The sequence below is a fragment of the Lagopus muta genome, chromosome 1, assembly GCF_023343835.1.
Source record: "Lagopus muta isolate bLagMut1 chromosome 1, bLagMut1 primary, whole genome shotgun sequence".
Lineage (NCBI taxonomy): Eukaryota > Metazoa > Chordata > Aves > Galliformes > Phasianidae > Lagopus > Lagopus muta.
In genome coordinates, this window is record NC_064433.1 from 54,085,989 (window position 1) to 54,110,457 (window position 24,469).

Genomic DNA, 24,469 nt, shown 5'->3' on the forward strand with positions numbered 1-24,469 from the left:
CTTCTTAGGAAGACCAAGTTAATTGAGTCTTGTATATAGCTAATGTGTTTTCTTCACAGGCGGTGAAGAGAAATATATTTTCTGCTTCCATGTGACTCTGCTATGACACAGCAGTATGTAGCTGCTTTTGTCTTCAATTCTTAGTTGTCTTTTCTCAATAGCTAAGCCAACCACCAGATGGTGGTGACAGAGACTGGCAATTACAGCACTGAGGAAATAGAAACCACAGTGGCCATTTTAAAGGTGAGTCCTCAGACAAGCTCAGTGTTCAATAACGTCAGAGAGGATGAGCCTTTCAGTGCATAGATATGGAGTTTGTCAAAGCCATGAGACTCATTACTGCTAACGTGTTTTGTCATAATCAAACTAGAATTAATCTTAGAGCAGGCATCCAATGTGTTACTTCTCTGTGTTTTATAATGATTGGATAAGTGGACATGAACCTGAATTATGGCATAATCCGCCCCACACTTATCACTGGTGCTGGTAGAGACAGAATCAAGTTCTGGTTTGGATATAGTCATCTCTCCTGTCATACAGCACATTAGGGAACAAAGGATCAGATGTATGAAAGCATCGGTGTGTCGCATAGCTGCGCGCCACAGGTGCCACTACTCAGTTCTAAAGATTCGTGGTTCAAAAGTATTTTCACAAATACATTATTAAAATTCTGTGATAAGCTGCGTAGTAATGTCTTAGGCTTCTACCATTGTTAAGGTTTCTGAAAATCCCTGCAAGTGCCTCTTTTCTCCTTTGGAGCTCCGAAATTTGCCTAATAACTGTGGAAAGTGTCTCCTCTGATGGCGTTGCTGTCTCTGCTGCTCAGTGCCATGCACCTATTGCCCCCTTTCTCTACCTAGGATGTGACCTAGAATGTGACTCTGAGGGACATGGTTAGTGGGCACGGTGGGGATGGGCTGGTGGTTGGACTAGATAATCTTAGAAGGTCTTTTCCAAACTTGATGATTCTATGATTCTAACTTTTTTGTAGTCTTCCAGTCTTCATCTGTCTTCTGCGTACTTTGAGCCTTGTAGTTACGAGCAGCATTCAAGTACAGTTACATGGATATGTGTGCATTTGTTCCATATTTAAGGAAGTGCAGTTGTTGTAGGTGTGCGTAACCTCCATTTCTGACAACCTTTTCAGTGATACCACAAGCTGGGTTTACGAGCTGAGATTGTTCTTGTTTTCTGAGAATGAAAATACAGAATGTCTGCTAAGAACAGCAAAGCTCCATTCTGGTATTCTCCTTGGCATTGGTGCTCTGCTACAAAGCCTTCAACATTAAATTGTATTTTAATTATGCATGAAGACCAAAGCTGACAAAGTGCCTAACTTCGCTTTGAGGAAGCATTTTTGTGCCAGACACTATCTTTTTTTTTCCTTAAATCATTTTTCTCACAGTGTAGAGTGAGGCTTCTGATAAGGAGTTCCAAGTACCATAGTGTCCTAAGTGTGCTCTGCCTGATTTACGGACACATTGTGCAGCTGGCACTTTGGAGTCACTGCCAGAGGTAATAGCTCCTTACTGCCAGCTCTTGTGTTTTCCTTATTAAATTTTGATGCTGTTCAGCTCTGCTGAGAATCTGTTTGAAAGTAGTGGTTCTGGACTCTTGTAAGAGCTCAGCTGGCAATTGTTCTTCATCATTGTACTGGAACTGTTTACTGGCCCTGATATGTGCCTGAACACCATCCAGCTCACAGGAGCCATGCTTACTGCAAACTAAAGGATCAGCCTGATGCTCAGGCTTCTTACCAGAAAAAGCACCTGAGTATTATCAAATGTAAAGGCCTGCACTTTGTTGCCAAACTGAATAGGATGTACCAAGTCCCACTCACTGAAATACAGAACAGTGTTGTGCCCTCTTTGCAAATTATCTGTGTTGCATTGCTCACCAGGTGGCTGTATTTCACTGATATATTGATTCCCCCCTTTTTTATGTGTGTTGCATGGAGTAGTTACAGCTATTGTACTTTTTTGGTTTTTCTTACCATTGCAATTTGACTTTTTGTCTCATCACACCGATGAGGCAGAATTGGAACAATGGTGGGTGGGATAAGAACTCCTGCAAGAGTAAAAATGCGACCATTTTTTGCAACAATATCAGTTTCTTCCATTTCTTCTCCACTCACCAAAACTTGTCCCTGTGAAACAATACATTATTATTAATAATACATTAATTCATTGTCTCATAACTTCCCAATATTGGATCTTTCCATTAAAAAAAAATAATCTAGTCATGGTTCTCATTTTTAATGTGCTGCCTAGATTTTCTTAAACTTATTTGTGGAAGAAGCATGCACATGTCGCCCATTTTCTTTATAATCTTTGATAGAAGAGGCACCTAATGTTTTCTTCTTAGTCTGCATCATTATCCTGTAGAAGTGGTGATGAAAAGCCTGGCTAGAATAGGAAGATCACTAATGGTTTCAGCTCCTTAGTTTCAGCAGACATAGGCTTGGGTTCTGTGGTGCTCTCTCTGACAAAGGAGTTTAGAGGGAAGAAAATGGGATACAATTTACGAGCCACCCCAGTCCACAGAAAAATAAATATTCTTTCTGCATTTACTCATGCAACTTCTCTGCCTTTACAATAATTCTCATATATGAATCTTTTCTCTAGAACATTTACATTTTATTACAGTACACATAGAACAGAGGGAGTTCAATATATTGATAAGTCTGGTTTATCGAAAGCTCTGACAGACAAATTAACACCTTTAAAAAAGTATTCAATATGTTCATCAGGATCAGAAAATATAGTATTAAAGGGAATTAAAAAATACTTATGTATGCACAGAAAATTTTTAAACTAAAATATTTGAAATAGACTTCTCTATTCCTCTCCTACCCCAAACCACACAGAGCATATGTAAGGACTGTTCCTGGACTGGGGCTAATCATAAGAAGAAAGAGACTGCAGGCTATCCTTACATAAGAAACATTTGTCCTGCATCTTTTCCAGTACTAATTTCTAACAGTCACTAGAAGTGGTGGGCTGGCTGCTCCATCTTAGCTTAGAGAAAGCTGGCCACAAGTGAAAGTTGCCTTGTACTTACAGTGCTGGTTGTGTTAAAGTTAAGGAACTGCTTCGCCATGCTTTGGATGTGTCCTACTGAGATGAGGCTGGCAATCTCTAGCTGAAATGAATATAAGTGAATTGAAATAAATGTAATATCATCATTCTTTCCAAACATTTCGCAAAAGACACCATCTTTATTTGTGGGATGAGCAAAAGACTCCATCAGTTTTCTCTATCTCAATGGGTAGCCTTGTACTATCACACCTGTTAGCGTAGTGAAGTTAGAGCTGTTACTTTAAACTTCAACAAAGCTAGTTGCTTGCTGCATCTTAACAGCTTTCTGGACTGAAGTCAATGGGATAAAGTTCAACAAGACCAAGTATCATGTCCTGGACTTTGACCACAACTATCCCAGGCAATGCTGCAGGCTTGGAGCTAGAAGAAATGGACCTGGGGATGTTGGTCAACTCTTGGCTGAACATGAGCCAGCAGTGTACCTAGGTAGCCAAGAATGTCAATGGCATTCTGTCCTGTCTCATATAAGAAAGAAATAGTGTAGCCAGCGGCAGCAGGGAGGTGATCCCCTTACACTCAACTCTGGTGAGGCTGCACCTTGAATACTGTTTAGTTTGGGGCCCTTCTCTACAGGAAAGACACCGAGGCCCTGGGGAGTGTTCAGAGATGGGCAAAGGAGCTGCGAGGGGTCTGGAGCACAAGTCTGATGGGGAGCAGCTGAAGGAAATAGGGTTGTTCAGTCTGGAGAAGAGGAGGCTCAGGGGAGACCTTATTGCCCTTTACAACAACCTGAAAGGAGGTGGTAGAGAGGTGGGGATCAGCCTCTTCTCCCGTGTAACTAGCTATAGGATGAGAGGGGGTGGCCTCAAGTTGTACCAGGAGCAGTTCAGGTTGGATATTAGGAAACATTTATTCTCTGAAAGAATGATCAGACTCTGGAATGGACTGCCCAGGGAGGTGGTGAATTCAGTCTCAGTCTCAGTTTTCAATAAACATTCAGATATGGCACTAAGGGACATGACATACTGGGGAAATATTGATGGCGAGTGGATGGTTGGACTGGTAGATGATCTTGGAGGTCTTTTCCAAACCTGGTGATTCTATGATTCTATGACTAGGACATTAATTTATCCTCCTCTGTAGAATTCAGTTTAAGCAAAGTTATCACCTCTCCCTAAATATCGCTGTGATTGCATCCTTAGAGATCTGTGGAAATGTCTGCCCTTAGAAAAGGCAGAGGCACCACCTCTCTCATTTGAAGCTTTTCTGTAGGTTGCACTGGAGGAGGTTGTTCTTGGAAAACTCCTGCCAAAAGTTCTCTTGAGTTCTCAATCTAAGAAGCATCCACACTCACCTCAGCATTGGAAACAGTGTGGTATCGGACCAGCTCCAGTAGCTTCAGTGAACCCTGCAAGAGCAAGAAAGAGGATTTTTTTAGCACTGTGTGAGTAATGTAAACCCAACCTGGTCCATGTGAGAGCAAGGAGCTGAGAACTGCATCATCACTGGAATTGGAAACTTCTGCATCAGTGGTAATGCTTAACTTGTGTCTTGTGCCCTACTGGTCCTTACCCTTGCTCCTAAATCACCTAAGTGTTGTAAACCACCCCTGGTATATCCAGAAGTACACTTTCAGCCCCCAGAGACTTGTGATTCCATCAGCAATGGCAAGGAGGTACCCTGGGGATATGATGATCCCAGAACCCCACAGGACCCCACAAGTGGTAATCCCCAGTTTGTAGTGCTCTTGTGGCACTCACTCCCATCAGTTATTCCTAGCTGAGGTAACACATCCTAGGTCTGGGTTTGGGACTTTCCCAAGTGGTGGTCAGGGCGAGAGCAAGGGAGCAGGGACGTGGTGTGGAGCCACAATCACTTCAGATGTGATCCCAAATCCTATTCCTCTCTAGGTGTCTTGATCTTTTTTCAAGATGGCTTAAAACTTGATTATGGGAACTTAGTGTAAATGAATACTAAAGATGGAATAATACGTATTTATGAATCTACTATACATTCCACGTACTTCTATTCTCTAAGAACAGTTTGTGCTATAGAAAGACTGTACCTCTGCAGAAAGCAGGTAATCCAGATCCTCAGCTTTCATATTACTCAGAGCATCGTTACTTGGAACAAAGACTGTATAACGTCTGTTCTCCTGCTGTAAATCCATTCCCAGGCCAGTTTTCTGTTTTGATTTAAAAATGAAAGTGAAATTTTCATATTATTTTTGGAAATCATTATAAGATATCTTTATGGAACTGCTTATCTTGATCCTTACCTCTATCAAAGATGCAAATTGGCTGTATCTTCCATTGTCTTGAAGCACTGACATTATGGTTTCCTGAAATAGGATGAATACAGAATATATTTTAGATAGATTACATAGAATGAATGCCAATTTTATAAGTTACTTTCTGAATCGGTTTGGGTCTCAGTTATTACAGATCTGAATATATTTGGGTTTCTTTAATTTTTGAGTGATTGCAGTGTCTATAAGCAGCTGAAATGACAGTGCCTTCTTGTCCTCATTGTTATGCTGGCTTAGAGTTAGTGTCTATCATAGTTCTGAAAATGGTAGGTTCACAGTACATGTAAAAGGTGTGTGTGTTTGACAGGGTATTATTTCTGTATTTCCAATGGAAAAGTACAGAAAAAGAAAACATTTGCACTCTTTGAGAACTGAATGGTACGCAGAGCACCAAAAAAACCCAAAGCATTCAAATTGATAGGTTTCTGAATTTTAGTCTTTGAGGTGTTGCTGATTTGAACACAAGTTTGCCAGGAATCTGTGCAAATATTCCTTGTTTTAGTTTGTTTAATTTAGTTATTCTGTTCAGTTGAATGCACAGAGTGTGAATGAACAACTCAGATGCATTGAGTAGAATCATGATGATGATCCAGCTTGGTGGAAAAGGTCTGCCTGGTGTAGAAATGACATTGCTACTTTTCACCTTGAATGTTGTCTCTCTGACTTGATGCATGCTGGCATAACAGAGTTTCTCTAGCTGCTGTCAGTCATTCTTTGCATTAAATGAACAAGAAACTATTGTAAAAGAAAGTCCAACATCACACAGATAAAGCTTCCTCCTTACCTCTTTGTTGCTTCCAAACGTTGGCTCCATGTTGTCCATGGCTTTGTCAACAATATGCAAAATGCCATTGGAAGCAATAATATTGCCTTGCAAAAGTTTTCCTTTCCTTCTTCCTCCCTGGATTCTAATTCTTAGTTGATTATCCTAAAAGAAGCCAGGCAGTGGGTAGTGAACTTTTATTACGGAATGCGACTGTGCATGTTGAATAGTGTCTAACATCCCCTTCCATTACCAACAACTGGGTGATCTAAATCTGGGGAGGCTAAAGATTGCTTCTAATACCTATCAAGGAAATGGAAAAAAATCCTTTGAGTTTGGATTGGGACCATGTTATCTTGTTTCAAAATAGCAAAGTTCATAAGAGAAGCAAGGCCAAGGGAACAAGCTGGGAGCAGTATACCTGAAAGGGCTCTGATGGCTGCTACTAATAAAAGTCTGTCAGGAAATGGTTCAGAATGTGGTTGTAGTGAATTGGTCAAGTCCTGTAATCTTAAGGGACTACAATCCATTTCCTTATATTATATGTATGTTTAAAACAACAAAATGTTGCTGATAGTGCATTGTACTGAAGCCTGCAGGAAGCTGATGGGCCTCAGACAGCAATGATATTTTCCTGTTACAAATGGAATGCATAACCGTTAAAGAAAGAAAACAGATCTCTTTTCTTAGATGTCACTGGCTTACTAGAAAAATGTGAAAAATATGTGATTTCAGCCTTCACACAGGCTCAAGCTATTAAAGGACAGTGGGCCAAGAACAATAGCTCTAGAGCATAAAATGTTTTGTCAGCTTCAGAAATGAACTGTGGCATCAGACTGCCCCAAGTTTTGCAGATGTTGAATAAAGTGGGTTTCGATGAACTTTACTCCATATTTTTCATGATAAACTGCCATGTGAATTTTACTTGTGTTGAACGTTTCTCTTTCCTGCATAATTCAAAAAATGTCTGGGCTGATGCTCAAAGGAAGGTAGACTCTTCAATGCAATTGGTGATTGCTCTGTGTGAACAGTACATGCACGTTTCTAGCACAAACAGTGGGATTTGAGAGGTTAAGGCATGGGTGGATGGTTGGATTAGATGGTCTTATTAGTCATTCCAAACTTATTCATTCTATGATTTTTCCCTTCCATACCACCTCTGAGTTTATTTGGGCTTTTTGAATGCCTCCCTGGCTCTGTCAGTTGTGCCAGCAGATTTAAGATCATTTAATTTTAGAGCCTTCTGCAGTGGTGCAATTCCAAAAGTAACTTTTGTTTTCACTGATATTAGAGGCAAATTTTCCAGTGAGATTTCAAGTTTCTGCAAGCTGATATCTCAGTGAGGACAAACCTTTTGTACTCCTTGTTGAATTAAAAACGTGAACTAGTATCCTTGCTGATTAGGCTGGAAATTCACCTACCTTCTCTCCCCTTGATATCTCTCCTGACTTGCCAGTCAAAGTATATATTACATCAGTATTATTCAAGCTAGTGGTATTCAACTGACCAGCGATTACATGGAGTTTCACAAAGTACTGTGCTTTCAGATTGTTATTCAGAAGGTCCTTTATCTACAAAAACAAAAAAACAAAGGTTAATTTCAATACAGTCTTCTTCCAAAAAAGAGTCTCAGAATGAATGTTTTTTTTTTCCCCTCTAACTGTTAAATTCTGAAATGACGTGTTTTCTTCTGAAGTGAAATAATAGAGTCTGAACCAAGCAGAGCTCTCTTGTTTCCAGTTCAGATCCTACCTATATGCTCCTGCATAAGCAGTAAGGACCTCCAAAGTTGTCCTGCCTTTCAGTGGAAGGTAGTGGATGTTAAGCATTTTGAAAATCAGGCCACTTCTTTCTTACTCAAAACATGTCTGCATCCTACTTTGATTGACTAAATTATTCTGCTTTTCTTTCAAGTAGGAAAAAGATAATCTCTGGACTCTAAGATTGAAAGGTGAGCCAGAAGTAGATTAGAGCAAAAATTTCCTCTGAATCTGTTGAATCAAAAAAGCCAGATTTCTGAAGGAGCTAAATCCCTCTTCTTCAAAATTCTCACTGCTTTTTACTTACATTGGTACCTTTGAGTCCTCTGTTTGTTGGTACAAATACGGTAAAGGGTCCCAGGCTGCTCAGTGGCCACTCATAGACATTTTCTGATGAGGAAAGAAGAAAATAAGATAAATGAATATGGGGAACACAAGGATAGAATAAGCAAGAGTAGTATCTGTGATTGTTAAATGTTAATTTAAGATTCTAAAATCTGAGTTGTTGAAAGATGAGAAGTAGCTGGCATATGAAATCCAGGTGCTACTGTGTGTGTGACCCAGGATGAAGCAAAATGCTCAGAACATTTTTGGTACCCTGGAATTCACAACATGCAAACCAGGGTGATGGCCATGAGAACAGCACATCTTTAGAGCTGTGCCTTTGCAGGGAAGCAGCTTCCTGCCTCGTATCAGTTCGGGCTTTTTTGGGGTGAGGGATCTGCTGCTGACAACCTGCTGGGAATGCAAACAACTGCAAACACATAGCTAGTAATAAAAGCTGATGCACTGAGTATTAATTAGAATTTTTTTGCTATCCAGATGGTATTTCCATTTCCAAGACAGTCTGATGAGCCTACTGAGTCTGTAGCTGAAGCCATTACATATTTCTAATAATGGGATCCTTTTCCAGAGGATTAAAATTGGAAGTGAACAATATCTTCATAGACATTATGGGTATGGTGTAATAGAGGATATATCTTGAAATTATTACTCTGTCTTGCAACACAACGTGGACTGTTCTGCTGTATATTCTTAGATTTTGAAAGACATTAATGTGGAGAGAATGTACTGCAAAATAACCCGTGTGCTTAACGTGTCTTTAGCTGCTGGTTTGTAAATCATATGGCATATTCAAGTTCAAAATTTAACCAAAGAACATAACATTTGGATTGCTGTTGTTGAAAAATGGTGACATCCAGAATGCCAGGCACTTTTCTGACACAAATGGTGAAGTACAGAAAAAATGCAACCTAGCTCTCAGTGCTGAGGCAGTCAATTTCTGTTTTCAAGTGCTGAATATGAAGGCAATTGCCAGGTTTTGCCCTTGACCAGCTTTGTAGGATTTTTACTCTATTTCAAAGATCCATCTTTATTCTAGCAGTATTTGCTCAGGTCTCATATTTTTGAATTGCAGCAGAAGATAGTGAATACAGTTATGTTCTCTTCACAAGGATTTTTTATATTATGACACAATTATGAACAGATACAAAAATTTTTGGCGAGGTGAATGACTCAGCCAAATAAATGAATCCTTTCTTTTTTCTTCAATATTTTTTACCCTTCTATTTGAGAGTTCGCAAATAATTTGCTTTTCATTTCCCAAGAAAACGGAATTTGTGCACAGATGCACAGCAGTTGTCTGTCCTGATTTCCAAAACGTTAGTCTTGCTACCAGCAGTTTTTTTCCACTGCCATCATCCTTCCTGCTTACTGCTTTCTGGTCCGTTTCCTCCTCTTACTCCCCTGGCATACTTCCAAACCTCATACATACCAGGGTTTTGCAGCTCATCTGATTATAGGATTGTATTTGTCCTAAATAACAAATTCAATTGCAGGAAGTACTTGGATCTGCATTTGGACCTTGAGTGTATGCTTACAATCTAACTTTAATAGATTTTTTCCCCCCATCTATTGACTGTCACTGTCTTTATCTGATATGTTATCATATGATATGTACAATTTGATGACATGCATGACAACAGCCTTGGTGGCTTTGGGTCTTACGGTATGATGAATGTAAATTCATTATTACATAGTGTGCGATAACACGGGTTAGTTCCTAAAGTCATGTACCTAAAAGTGTTAATGAGTGGCTGCAGAAGCTTCTCCCATGCCTTAGTATTATAATAAAATACTTTCCTAAGACAAGGACAATGGAGCGTGTCAAATTTATGCTGGAAAATACAAATGCACTGAGCTTCAAACACTCATTTTGAGGGATCATGGATCGTGGCTTTTTGATGAATACAAGCAAAATAACCCAAGAGGAGATGACTGGTGCATGTGGTCACTTACCCATGAGTGCTAGGGCAGATGTTAGCTTGCCTTGCCACCGTCCTCCTGCTTCTGTGTTCAGGTCTTGGAGGCGCTCCATGATGTTTCCATAGCAAACAAATCCATTCCCCACAGAGCCCCTCTGGCACGTACACCTGGGAAGGGATTGCCATTTCAGCTGTGTGTTGATGCACTGTGGAGTCAGTGGGGCTCTAGCTAAGCATGCTAAGCATGTTTACTTCTCTGAAGGGCATACTTAGGAACAACCATTTTAGTTTCACAACTTTGCTTCAGCAAAAGTAAGGTACCATTTGGTGATAGGATGCTGTATGTGTCATTTGTTGGATAACTATATTAATTTGTTATTTCATCACTTGCCAGCTGTAAACTCCTCTTATTCTTGTAGCCTCTTCTATGGATTTTAATAAGCCTCATCTAGGAAGCATAATGAATGTGAAACAGTATCCCTTTGCCACAAAGATACTCTTAAACCCTTCCTGATTAAACAATTTTGGCTGGTGATCTCAGTGTATTATGCTTGTAGATGTGTGTAGAAGCATGGTGGCCACTTTCCAGTTAGGATGGTCTTTTGTCAGTGGACCAGAAAGTAGCAGTATGTTTGTGGTGTTCACCTTGCAGGGCCACTATGATTGGGGTTTGGCTGTGTGGCACCCTTGGCTGTGTAGAGGACCCTCTGGGGTTTCTGGACATGCTGGTTACAAGAGTCTAGAAGTCTACTCAGTCCCCCTGCCCACAGACAAGGGAAGGTTATGACTGTGGGCTGCCACCCTCACAATGGCAAAGAGGTCATGTAAAGCCTCCAGCCACTATGTCGGGCTCAACAGGATAATAGTAGTTACACATAAAGGGGATGCTAAAGCAGTTCATTGATCCTTTTGATAAATGTTTGTGCCCCTCTGGTAGAAAAGGCAGACCAGGTTGTCAGTTCTCTCAATAAAGTGAAGTGGCTGTGTTTGTTAAACTGCCTTTTGAGTGACACAGACATTTTGGGCAACAAAACTGGTGTTTCAGCCTTCTCATTCTTCTGAATGAAGAAGTAGCATGAAATCTCACGCTTTTTCAGATGTATACTTCATGCTGCTGCTGTCTTTGCACTGGCAAGATCATGTCACCTAAAAATTCTGGTGTCCCTTGGAGTCTCTGGGAGGTGTCAGTGTTATACAACAGACTTCTGGGGCAGCATCAGCACCCATAAGAATTATCAGCACTGCCTTGAGATGACCTCAGCAGCGTTGCTGTCTGGACATGCTCTGTGTATAAGGTAATGTGTTTCAGCCAAGGCAAAATCTAAAGGAAATTAATGGAAGAACAACCCCAAATGTTAACTTGATATTTTCCGTCTCATGAGTGGTGGAAAAGTGTCATGGAAATTGGATTTTAAGATCATGAAAGTCTCTGTGTCACAAGAGAGGTGGCGAAGAAGTTGCTGATTGTCAACGTGGTTGAAATGTGCTTGTTCTTAAGTGATGATGGGTACAAATGCTTTTGATTTTCAACAAGCAACTCAGGCTTGCTTGTGCATTGATCTTGTATCTGTCTCAACACCTACAGTTTTATGCCAATCTCATCAATTTCTGTTGCACTCTTCAGAAGTGCTGTGCCTATGGGACTGGTTGGAGGTGTCAGCTCTGTGATCTACTCATCTTCAGTACTAAAATTAAAGCAGGCACTTGTCAACGTGTAGCACACACAGAAAGATATTCTAACTATATTTAGGAGGCTAAACAACTATGTTATGTGCTGCCAAACACTGGCTTTTAATAGCGCCTTTCCTAATCACGTCTCTAGCTTGTTCAGTACTCATACAAGCCCTATCAATAATGATTCACCTTTCTAGACTTTTTTTTTCCTAAAGGCGTAATTAAAGCAGGAACATTAACCTACGCAACAGGAAGAACTTCTTTATATAAATAATGACCTAATCGTTTTTAATTGTACCCCACAGTAATATCAATCCGATTCCAGGTCCTATTTACTAGCTAGGTATCTTACGTCTGGACAGAAATGGTCTTTACCACGGGTATATTCTTGATTATAGTGATCTCATTCTAAAGTTCCCACAGTTCCTGCAGTAGGGTTGCATTTAGATTCAGAGGACTTTTAGATGGCATTTTGGCCAAGAGGTTCAAGCTTTGGTTCCTTCCAGACCTTTGTAAAAATAGTAGCCTAAAAGCATTGTAAATATATGTGACTGACTAGATGAGTTTTATCTTGTTTGTCTGTAGAATCTGGTTTGCAACTGATGCTTCATATGATTATGTTTTGCATTGAATACACTGTGTACTTTAACCTGTTTGATATTCTCAAGATACAATGCATGGACAGTATAGAAAAAGAGCTGATGTGAAAATTCCCCAGTCTAACTAGGACAGGAAGCAGAATTGTAACTTTTCTAAACAAGGGAAACTCAACTTTCTATATAAAATTTTACTTTATGAAGCTACTAATTTCTCATTGAAAGCAGAGTCAGAGGTAAAATAAGAGTGGTATTAGAATAGAAAATAATGAAAGCTGGATGAGGGAAAGCCAGTTCTGCATGAAAAGCAGAGATGTTACGGTCTCACAAGCAGTGTAATTCTGCACCAGCCAAGACTTCACAGCTTCTGGGCGAGGCTGTGTGTAATTGCTTGCTGAAGCAGTGCTGTAGAAAGTGTCAGCACTCACTCAGAAAAGATCTATTTGAGAACAGAAGTAGACAGCCTTGATTTTCCATTGGGTTGCTGTGTTATGTTCACAAACCACAGATGTTTGTCTTTTCTACATCTTTGTGTACGAGATTTATTCCTGTACAGATCATTTGATTCTAGGGAAAACAGAAGTAATTATATGTAGGAAGCTAACAGTGCAACTGAGACTTTAATGGAAAAAAAAAAAAAAAAAAGTGGAAAGGAAAAAACACGTTTGTGGACTTTGTTAGAACTCTGTTTTAGAAGAAATAAAAAACAAACAAACAAACAAGCAAACAAGCAAACAAGCAAAAACAAACAAACAAACCAAAAATAAACAGAAAAAAGGAAATCCAAATAAGGCCCATGCCTAGCCTCAAATCCCAAATGCATTTAAAATCTGGGGCCGCAACAAAAATGGTGTCATGTGTATCAGAGACAATGTACTGTGCCCATACTTACCAATCAATTATTTTCTTTGCAAAGTTTCTCTTTCATAATTGGATTCACCTTATTTGGAAACTATTCATGGCAGTTTCACTTTTTTGCTCAATAGATAGGATGTGGGATACAAATTAATCCTTCAGTATTCTTTTTGTTTGCTTGTCTGTTTGTCTGCTGTTAGAGGTCATGAAATGAATGACATGCAAGGCATTTGGATTCTTTCTTTCTTTTTTTTTTCTCCTTATCATCATAAATTTTTAGTTTTCCCATTCTGGAATTGTAAACACGTAGCTGTTAACAACTGAGTTGCTGCAGTAAACTGGCGATAAACTAGGAAAGAAATGAGCTGATTTATCTGTTGTGGAATTTTGTTTAAAATCTTTAACTCAAGAAAATCTGCATTTTGATCTTGGTTTCAGATAGAAATATTCTTCTATCTTTGAGGTTTTTACACCTGGTGCTGCTGGTGTGCTGATTGTGGCAGCAAAGTGCATTTTGTGTAGTACACTGTGTTCCAGAAATGAAACTTGTTGGAAATGCACAACAGCTTACACACTGGTGATTTTAATTTTTCACTATAAGAATAAGCTGGGTGATGAGGCAAGAACTGGCAATGAGTATACTCTTCGATGCAAACACTTTCTGTCTGTGAATCTATAAAATGATTCGTTAGCCAGCTTATGGCTAATGATCTGTCTTGTCTTTTACATTCTAATTCTAATAATTTTACATTCTAAAAGCACTTCTGGAGCTTTTGGACTGATATAACACTGTTAAGTCTTGTGTTAAAATGGACTTTCCTCCTAATATCTGCAAAATAAATTTCTGCACAGAAAAAGAGATTCTGCTGTAAGTTGTGCAATTTCTCACGTGCTTTGAGGATTCTGCTGAGGCGAGTGTTACTTTAGCAGCATGGGGGACAAATGCCCTGGTTAGTACACTAAAAATGGCCAGGGCTCCAGCACTGTCCTGTGGTAATTAATGCTGATTAATTTTTAGCATGCTGCCTGGCATGGTTCTGGCCCACACAACATTTTCCCAGGCAATGCCCAAGCACAGCTGAAGGGATAGCATGTGCCAGGGACCTCTGCCAAGAGGCATTTACTGTGATTTTGAAGAGGAAGAGCCTTTAGCTGTAAGCCAGACCATGCTGTTTGTTCTGAGGAACAGAAAACAGGTCTTGATCCTTTTTAAAAAATGGTGCATTATCTATTGGGCTGATGTGCTATTTTGTTGATCCTTACGCCACTAAATGTTGTCCTTTGTCCTTGATAACAGAACTATTAATAATAACTTTGGAAAGTGCTCATCCACTGGATTTGTTTTAAGTCTGCTTATGATGAGGAAGAGGGAGAAGCTGAGTGAAAGCTTTAATAGGAAGAAATACTCACTTAATCTGTCCCGGAGCAACCATCGAGCATTTAGCTTTTTTGTGGCATGTGTTGTTCGTTTCACAGATGTCTGTCATGCTGCATCCTTTCCCAGGGACAAAGTTTGTATAATGCTCCTTGCATTCACAGTGGGACTGCATCAAAGAGATGGGAGAGGGTAGAGAGAAATTAGACATGCACAAAGCAGAGATTTCAGTATACTTTCTGCTCCTAAGAATTAAAGACCAGTCAATATCAAAGCCTTAGTTGATCACCTTGTGTGTTCAGATGCAAGTATGAAGCCCATCCATATTTATGCAACTTTCTTCAAGGCTTTATCCACTCCAGAAAATTAGTGACTCCCAGATAACTTTCCTTTAGATAAAGCCTTTAGATTCACTTCTGTGACTGAGAACATTTAAAGTTGATTTTGATAGGTTAGGCTTTTTTTCCTCTGTTCCCACTTCCCTCTCTCAAAAAGAAGTGCCAAAGCATATTATTAACTGGTGAGACATATCAGCAGTACATACTAGCCTGAGCATACTGGCCACATGTAACTTGGGTGAAAAAAGTTGATTGCCCATGAGCGTCAGGACAGCTCTGGATGACTGACTCCTTTTTCTGCTCTATAGGGTGTACAGGCAAAACAAGCATGGCCTTCTGATGTCTTCTTTTTTTCAGTGGCAGAAGTACAACAGAAATTTGAGCCAGTTCCTGACAGCATGAATAATGTGTAGCCTATACATTGATGCCTTTCATCAGTAGTCCTCAAAGACTCAAGTTACACTAACTTTAGATATGTTTATCTATGGTACCTATGTAAGGACCCTACTGATCCTACAACTCCCTTGCAGTCAAGACAGAAGATGTATCTGCGAGAAGATTCATTTCAGTGCCTCCACTTATGTGAGACAAATTTGAGCCAAAACATTCTACAAAAAAAGACTGCTATTTTCATTCCCACCTTCAGAGGCTGACACACACTTCTATATACAGAGGGAAAGGAGATACCTCCTGGCCATCTACAGAGCTTACGCCTAAGCTAGGAATAGGCTTTGGCCTCCCTGAGACCTGTGCCTGTACACTTCTGGCTCCTTTTTGGAGATGAAATGTTATTTGTTGCTAGGCAGCTGATGCAGGAAACATCTGGGGCACCAGTTCAACACCAACCTTTCCTGGGCCGTCGTATATGCAAATGGTAGACTGTGCAGGGCAATTCCCGTGTAGCACTTGGCAAGGGTCTATAGGCAAGCAGACTTGACCATCCCCTCTGTAACCTTCTTGACAGGTGCATTTGTGATGATTTGGTCCAAGGTAAGTGCAGTTGGCATTAGGATCGCAGACTTTTGTAAAGCATGGATTGATAGCTTGAGGGGAAAAAAAAGAAAAAAGGTAAAAGAATTAAGGCCCACATTCTAAAAACTGAATACAAAGATTTACTGGAACATCCCCATGCCAAACAAAGCCCGGGTAGACTAAACTTCTCATGACAACTTCTCATAACATCCCAGTCCAAAGTATTGTGGCAGCATGAAGATAGAAGGGAGGAATGTGTTTATACTAACATAGCAACCATCTGTTGTTGCTTTTGTATAGAAGTGATCTCTTAACATGGCAAATTGAGTTATGAACAGATATAATCACATAATGTGCTTATTAAAATATCACATCTATTTCCCTGTTCTCTGGTGGATTTTAACCAAAGGAGGCCAGATAGGTGATACAAGGTCAGTAAAAGCTTTAAGTGCGTGTTAGATCAGTTGGAAACTATTTCTCAATATAATAGGCCTTCACTGTTTTCTTTCCGGCAATTAAACAATATAATGTCAACCATTCAGCTATATGGAAAACTGGCCAGCAAGTTCTTTAGTTGTGTCTTCCACATTGCTGTAGATTCAGGACTGGACTAGAAGCTCACTATCTATTTCCAGAAGCCAGTTTTGTAAAGGCAATGGCATTACTTGTTCTTGTTCATAATTCAGCAATGCTTCTTCACACATCTTTGTGTCCAGTTCAGCACACACTGAAGCTGGATGGTGGTAGGCCCTGAGTGAACAAAAAGGTGGTGATACTCATTGTCTTCTCCTCTTTTCCTCCTCTTTGTTCCCCTCAATGGGGACTGGGAGAATTGGCAATGCTCAGCTTCATTCTGTCAAGACTTCTCTTCTGCTCCAGTGTAAAATCGCATACATAGACATTCATACCCTCAAACTGTCCAGGAACAATACCACTTCCAAGCTGAGTCTGAAGCAACTACTGCTGTCCTCTGTTACATTCCTCATTGTCCTAGAGCTGCTTGTCCTCTGTTTATCAGCTAGTCAGATGTGTAACACTGACTTAAGCCACAGATGATCCCAGTATTTGAAGGTACTTGGGCAGAGGAACAATATTGTCATGGACTGCATCACTACAAAACGTGGGGGGTAAGAATACTAGCATCCTTCTCTGCTGGTTGCTTGTCTATGCTGCCTGTCAGTAGGACTTTGCATTCCCTGAGGAGTCACTTTCTGAAGTCCTCCTCTTAGGTGGTATTCAAGAGTGCTCAGAAAGGATGGTACGCATTCAAGACTGAGAGGATTGAATTATATGCTGTAAATATTCCTGGATAGAGTAAGAAGGACTTCTGGTTTTCCAAGTGAACATTTACTAAATATGTTTCCAGCTTCAGATACAGCCTGAAATTTGTCTAGAAGGAGGAATTGAAGCTGCAAGATATACTGTAAGCAGAAGAAATAAAATCTGGATTCTTGCAATACGGTTGAGTATTCAGCAGCAAGTTGACAAACCTATGAGAAAAACTTTATGGCAGATTTTTTATTCTAGCTGAGATTATTATCTTTATTTCATGGAAAACAGGAAAGCTGAACTGAGCTTTTCTATGGAGTTTATGCTTAATGATAAAATTGAGCCAACATATGATGGACAGTCAGTCAGTACAGACCCCTGCTTGATGTTGTTGATTTTTATGAAAGAAAACTGAAGTCAGACTTTAGCAAGTGATGTGATAGGAGTGGATTTGTAAGCACTGATGACCTAGTATCCACAATATGCATTTCAAAGCACTATGCATTACTAGCTTTTGTCTGATTTTTGGACTGATGTGCCTCTGGAGTGTACTTTAGTGTTTAGTTTTATCCAGAAGGAATCTGGTTTGTGTATCTCAGATTGCTTTGGGAAATGCACTGAAGAACAGTTAAGTCATGATGATGATGATATTTGTTTCAAAAGTGTACTCAGTATGTGAACTAAAATATTAATGTTGCTTTTTCCAAAAAACTTAGTGTAGATGAAAATTACTCACGTTCACATTTTGTACCATCTCCGTGGTAGTTGGGTAGACATGTGCATTGCAGTCTTCTGCCATCCTCGCCCGAGGTAGTGCATCTTGAGTTTGCAGGGCACTGCAATGCCTTGCATTCAGCTATTGCTGAGGGACAGAGGGTGACAGATTAAGCTGTGTCTGCATATTATGGCAGGAGACACTCTATCCTCCAGTTTACTGGCTGAAAATTCTCCTGATCTGCAGATCATAAATCCTACTGCTATTGTGATTGAAGGGGTGATAATGGTTATGGCAGCTCATAAGCAGGATTTGAGTTTTATTGTACGCTTGGTTGTCTGTCCTTACCAATTCAAAATCTATTAGAGCAGTAGAATGTACCTTATATAGAAAACAGACTACTTACGTTGATCACAGCTGAGACCTTGGTATCCAGACAAGCAATTGCATCTTCCATCTCCTGTAATTCCACTGTTGCATACTCCATGCACACAGTTGCAAACTAGATGGAGAGAGTGATTGGATTTAATGACTCAGCATGGTACTTGGAAAGATATATTTAGTGGTTACCTGTAGCAAATAGTTTCCTGGTCAACAACTGTTAAGTATTACTAAGTGCAATTTTCAAAACCAAGTTTTGACTTGAGTTCTTAAATTTAAATTTTTCTGTCAATGAGAAAATCAGTACTTACATCTGCATACATCAGCAAGTAACAGATTCTGATTTTTACAGTCTAATAACAGCTTGAGGGCCTGAAACACCAAACTGACCTATTGCTAATACAATAAGTCTTGAAAAATTAAAGATACAATCTTGAGTCCAAATTGAATATAACATGTAATACAATTCATTTTTATTGCTCTTCTCAAATGGGTAGCAAATATCTAATTTTTGCTTTAATTCTGTTTTCCTGCCTTTCAAACAAAAGAAAATGAGTAATGTGACATTTTTTTCCAAAAGAGAATTAATCTACTTAAAAGGATAATTGGTCACTATGTGGGACTAGGTATGAAGCACATAGTTTGTTCCTGTTTGTTCCTTTACTCTGCTATATGTGATTACAAACCTTGTGAAAATATGCACACGTAACTCTGTATTCAGAGTCCAGTCAACTGTGAGGGCCTTTTCAAGCTGTTTTTGAAACCCCATGTTTTCTTAAAAGCCTTGTAACTGTTTCAATTACCATTGCAATGCTTTTAAAAAAAAGCCTTGTACAGTTACACTGAAAAAGACCAAGAAGTATAAAGGTTTATTGGTGACTTTAAGTTACAGTGATACACTTCACCCCCTCTACAAACTTAGCAAACTCTTAGAAACTTGGATGAATTCAAATATCTGAAAGCTGAAGTCTAAAATGATTTTTAAATTAATATGCCATTGAATCCTCCAGTAGCTGCTCAGAAAATAATTACGTTTCCAATACTGAATTCATTCAAGTACTCTATCTTTAGGAAAACATGGGCTTAGTTGTGTTTCTGTGTAACAACACTGGCATCCAGTGGACAAAAGTGCCTTTGAGTAGGCTGAGGTATAGGATTAGTGTAGAACTGAGTCTGTTCATGACTCTTTCTAGGTGTAATTAATGCAAATCTTAAGAAAATTTTACTTAGAGTTACATAAGTATTAACACTTGGGAAGGGACCTCTCAGTAATTTTTCTTTCTTCAGATAATTTTCTGAATATGTCTAATGTTCAGCAGGGGTGTGAAAGGTAAATAAAAATTAAGAAACAGGGAAAATAGGGGAATGCTGTATATTAACTGGTGATCTCTTTTCATACTAAATAGTCCAAATAGCTCTGATCCTTCACTCAGTGTCCCACTACTTCTAAAAGAAATATGGCCAACCAGCGAAACAATCAACAAATAAAAAATACATTATAAAATCAATAAACTCATGCTTTTTCACACTTTGTAAAGAATTATGGAGCTGTGTGGCAGAGAATATTGTGGAGACTGAAAGCAAAACTGGATCCAGTGACAAGGTAATTAATTTTTTGGAGAGGGATGTCCATCAGGAATCATTAATTTCAATGCCACATGGGTGTTTCTTGCCTTGATACAGAAGTTCTAGTTAGTAGATGTATTTAAAAGTCAAACTAAAACTCTGTAAGCCACTGTAAATTATGCATTTGATATATTCCCATCCAATATTTCTGGTGCAATAAGAATTTCCTGTATTTGGATCAAATAAATACAAATTCATCATTTAGAATGAAAACTTGTTCACATGACTGGATAACAGGAAGGCCCTACTGCAGAAGCACAAAAATTATTCTAACTCCTATTTTTTTTTTTTACTATTGGCCAAAACAAAGATATTAAGGACAATATTAGGGTACTGTTGTAGTGCTACACTGACAGCACTGCCTGCACAGCTCTGAGTTGAATCCAGCCCCCTTCTGAATGAGGGATTCAGTAGCTGCTCATTTTCTTTCCCTATTGTGTTTCCTGAAGCACAGAGCAGCTCTTGATGGGAAACCTTATGCTCCCTGCCCATTTCACTGTGATTTTTCAGGGTATGAATATAGCTTGCGTTCACCTGCTTATCCCCATTTCAATTGAGAGAGCTCAAACTCACCTGATGTGCACTGAGGACCAAATAAATGTTCTTCAGCACATTTTTCACAGGCTGTCCCAGCAAATCCTTTCTGGAATTACAGAATGGAAATTAAAACTTAAATCTGTCATCTATATACAGGTAGATATATGGTTAGCAGCCTGAAAGCAACATCTTTAACCACAAAAAGCAAGCAAACAGCAAGGAAAATAACCAAACCATATCCATAACACTATTAAGGAAATAGAAAATAAATCAGTCAGGAAATCAGAACTGATTGTCTGTGGTGCTGAAGAAAGTGTTGTCTTTTGAATAATTTTTCTCTCAACTTTTTTTGTTTCTCAAGTTAACAGTAGAGAACAATAATCAAGCCTAATGCCAAAATCATTCTTGTAATTATGAAATTGTATTTCCTGACTATTTTTCACTCTGTCTACTTTTCACATGCCCTCCAAAGATGTGTTTTTGGTGTAAAACAAGGATTAATAAGTACTGAGTGAAGAAAAGTGTGAAGTGTGTTTCTCTTTTAAATCATTTTTGGCTGAAGTTATTAAGTACTGCACTTTACACTCCCAGCAGATAAACATAATACTGAGACTACAGTCCCAAAAACACATTCTTTCAATTAAGGCAAAAAATCAGAAGTAGTAACATGCCATAAAGAATAGAAGAACTCAAACCAACACGCTTCAAGATTCACATAATCATAGAATAATGTTGGAAAAGATCTCTAAGATCACCTAATCCAACCACCAGCCCATCCCCACCATGCCCACTGACCATGTCACTCAGTGCCACAGGAAAACTGTTCTTGAAAACCTGCAGGGACAGTGACTTCACCACTTCCCTGGGCAGCCTGTGCCACTGTAGCACCACTCCTTTCTGAGAGGAAATGTTTCGTAATATCCAACCTGAACTTCCTCTGGTGCAACTTCAGTCCATTCCCTCTTGCCCTATTGTTGTTAATATGGGAGAAGAGACCACCGACTGCCTCTCCACAACCTCCTTTCAGATCATTGTAGAGAGTGATAAGGTCTCCCCTGAGCCTAAATGTAGAAGAGTTTTTTAATAATTTCTCCTGAACCTGTCTAGGCCACTAGTGATAATGCTATCAAGTTTAATGCAAACTAAGCAAAATGAACTCCATGTGGTCTACCTCTGCTGTTTCTGAACTATTTTACAATAGAATGTAGCATATATTATTTTATATAATAGTAGTCATTGTTATTCCTTAGCTGTACTTATATGCAGCTGTTACATTTTTACTCTAAGAGAAAGGCTGTACCTGACAAGTGCACGTTCCATTTCCGTTCCAGCCCTGGGAACAGTGTCCTCTCCCATTGCATGGTGATGCAGCTCCTCCTGGACATGCTGGAAATGACAATGAACAATCAGTCAGTCACCTTGCTCTGCTCTTCTGCTCCCCTTACATATTAGAGACGAGGACCTCAAAGTGGCTTTGGGCCAGGCAGAGACCTCAGATGATGTCTACTGTTTGCATCCAGCTGAATCTACCCTCTAGAAACTCAACTTCAGCAGAAACCAGCATCCCTCTTTAGCACAGAAAAAATTATTTAATTACTTATTTCTGTAATCACAGGATTGCACGAAAAATAGTTTTCTTATTCCAAAATGCATCATTACTTTTGTCTCCCCAAATTATATTCATTCTATCTGGAAAGTACTTCCCTGGTACCTCCCATCAGACTGTGATATTTGATTCAAATCCTCTTGGAAATTGAGGTTTGAGTATCTCATGATCCGCTTCACTCCTAATGGTCTGTGGCTACTGTAAAACTTAAGTGCCAAAGATGTGCTATGTTTTTCAAATCCTTAGATGCTAAAACCATGGTTACAGGTGGTGGTATACCAAGTGAGGTGATGTTTGACCACAAACCCTAGCCAGACAGAAAGAATGAGAATGAGAGACTACATTACCGAATCAAAGTAGTTAATTTTTGGCTGAGATTTTTCAATATTCACTTTTTTAAAAAAAAAATAAACGATTACCTATAGAAAATGTATATAATAATTGTTTTTGTTCAAATTGTTCTGTCAAGTTTTCTTCCCTGTAGGAATATCCTTATTTTTACGTTGTGAAGCCTCTTTAGGGTAGGAAGGGTTTATTAACTTCTTTACATAAACCCTTCCTTCCTGTAAGCTGTCAGCGTAGCTGGAGTTCCCATTCAGTACCATAATCCCAGTACAGATGGTGACTAAGTGTAGCAAACTCTCATTGTCCTTGAGGTTGCTCTGCTGTACCTTTCTGGTAGATTTATCGGTTGTGAAGAGCCTTGGTTAGCTTTGTGCGGGCTGAAGTGGGCAGCACTGGATTTATGCCACCACTGAGGAACTTAATCTTGATTTAGAGTGGTTAAATGACACGGAAGTTCACATGAAAATAAATCTGATTTGGGTGGAGTGATGACAAATTAAGTGGATGTGCATATGTCTGCAAGAAATTTTAGTGAGGACTTTGGCTTTGTATCAATCTGCTAATCTTTGTCTGTATCTTAATGTTGAATCTCTAAGATCTGTTGGTTCTGAAGATCCAGGAAGAATTCTAAGCTTCTAAGGAATAATCAGTACATTTAAAGGTGGATGTTTGAGTTTGGTTTACCTTATACTTGCTGAAATAGAAGTGTGTATTAAGAGATGAGATGAAATAACCAGAAATGAGTTAAACTACATATAAGTACAATAAGTACACGTACTTTAATCTGTAAAGTGGCTTTTAGTGAGTCTTGTTTTTCTGGGTACTGTGTGGCAGCCAAATCAATCTTTAGGACTTGCATGGATACAAACTCTTTAATGTTAGCTATGAATGAAAACAATTTTAACTGCTCTGATGCTTCTATTAAGCAAAGATAGAGAAAATGAAGCATTTATGGTACAAATTCTGGGAAATTATACTTCAAAACTGCTGACAGTACAGTGTTTACGATTTGTGTTCATTCCACTTCCCCTTGTCTTCACTACATCTTGTCTCCTGTTTTGCTGCCACCACCAAAGGACAGCTTTATCAGAAGCTTAGCACATTACCGCATTGTTCAACAAGTTTGGTCAGGCAGATAAAGCACTTCCTTTCCCCTCGCTCCCAGGGCTGCAGGAGGCAGCACCAGCACTGACATGGGACACAGATGGAATACATTGATGCTGGTACTGTCACTTGGCCCAACCCCAGTGTTTGGGTGAACTGAGAGCTTAATTCAGCCTTCCTAACTATTTTCAAAGGCAGCCCCTTCTTGGATTACTTGTCTTCATTGGGATCCCCACAGACAGCAGCACTGAGACATGCAAACATGTGCCCAGAGTGGAAACCTGAGCTGGGGTAGGGGGAGCTCCCATTGAGGACCATCAGTGACTGATGTTGGGCACAAAAACTACACCAGCTTTGGCTTCTGTGGGTGGATTAGATGGAGGGGACTCTCCCTGGAAACAACTCTCTCTACAAAGCCATATTCTTTGGCCTGGTGTTGTTCTTTCAAGGCAGGTGCAAGATGACAGTGCTAAAAGACTGTGCTCTTTTCCCCTGTGCTGATCCCTTTTTCCTGATGCCTATTAACAAAGAGGTGGCTCATTTCTTAAGGGTCACAGTAGGGAAGGATGCAGACAAAACATATTTCATTCATACCATGTGTAGCAGTATGGGCTATCATTTAAGGAAGTCAGAGAACTATTTAAGAGCTAATTTTGTCATTGCCATCAGATGTCAAAGGTGAAGTAAATTCCTAGTCAGGGATTTTTCTTCAGCTTCAGGAAGGACCTGCTTTCCTCCAAACATTTCAAGGCATGCTGCACATTCTTAGAGAGATTGTGATAATGCAGAGAGCTGTTTTCTTCCTCCGAATGACAGCAGAAACAATTCTGTGACCTTAATTTTCAGAAACATTGGTTTTTGGGGCTAAGAAGCTTGCCTGAAGGAAGAGGGAGCTTCCTTGCCTCTATGACCTCCTTATTGCTGCACCCTCTGTCTGCAGCAA

General features: G+C 39.5%; 1 protein-coding gene across 2 annotated transcripts in view; it reads right to left on the reverse strand.

Annotated features, from left to right (window-relative positions):
• The window catches only part of STAB2 (stabilin 2), a 78,387-nt gene that overhangs the window by 47,511 nt on the left and 6,407 nt on the right, over positions 1–24,469 (reverse strand). For both annotated transcript variants that reach the window (XM_048948846.1, XM_048948836.1), the window contains exons 4-18: positions 21,772–21,857; positions 20,508–20,577; positions 18,334–18,429; positions 17,949–18,074; positions 15,818–16,014; positions 14,669–14,802; positions 10,168–10,301; positions 8,177–8,259; positions 7,531–7,680; positions 6,131–6,274; positions 5,317–5,379; positions 5,104–5,223; positions 4,393–4,446; positions 3,061–3,141; positions 1,994–2,146 (exon numbers count right to left, since the gene is read on the reverse strand). In XM_048948846.1, the coding sequence (XP_048804803.1) occupies positions 1,994–2,146; positions 3,061–3,141; positions 4,393–4,446; positions 5,104–5,223; positions 5,317–5,379; positions 6,131–6,274; positions 7,531–7,680; positions 8,177–8,259; positions 10,168–10,301; positions 14,669–14,802; positions 15,818–16,014; positions 17,949–18,074; positions 18,334–18,429; positions 20,508–20,577; positions 21,772–21,857 (1,691 nt within the window). The remainder of the gene's footprint in view (positions 1–1,993; positions 2,147–3,060; positions 3,142–4,392; positions 4,447–5,103; positions 5,224–5,316; positions 5,380–6,130; positions 6,275–7,530; positions 7,681–8,176; positions 8,260–10,167; positions 10,302–14,668; positions 14,803–15,817; positions 16,015–17,948; positions 18,075–18,333; positions 18,430–20,507; positions 20,578–21,771; positions 21,858–24,469) is intronic.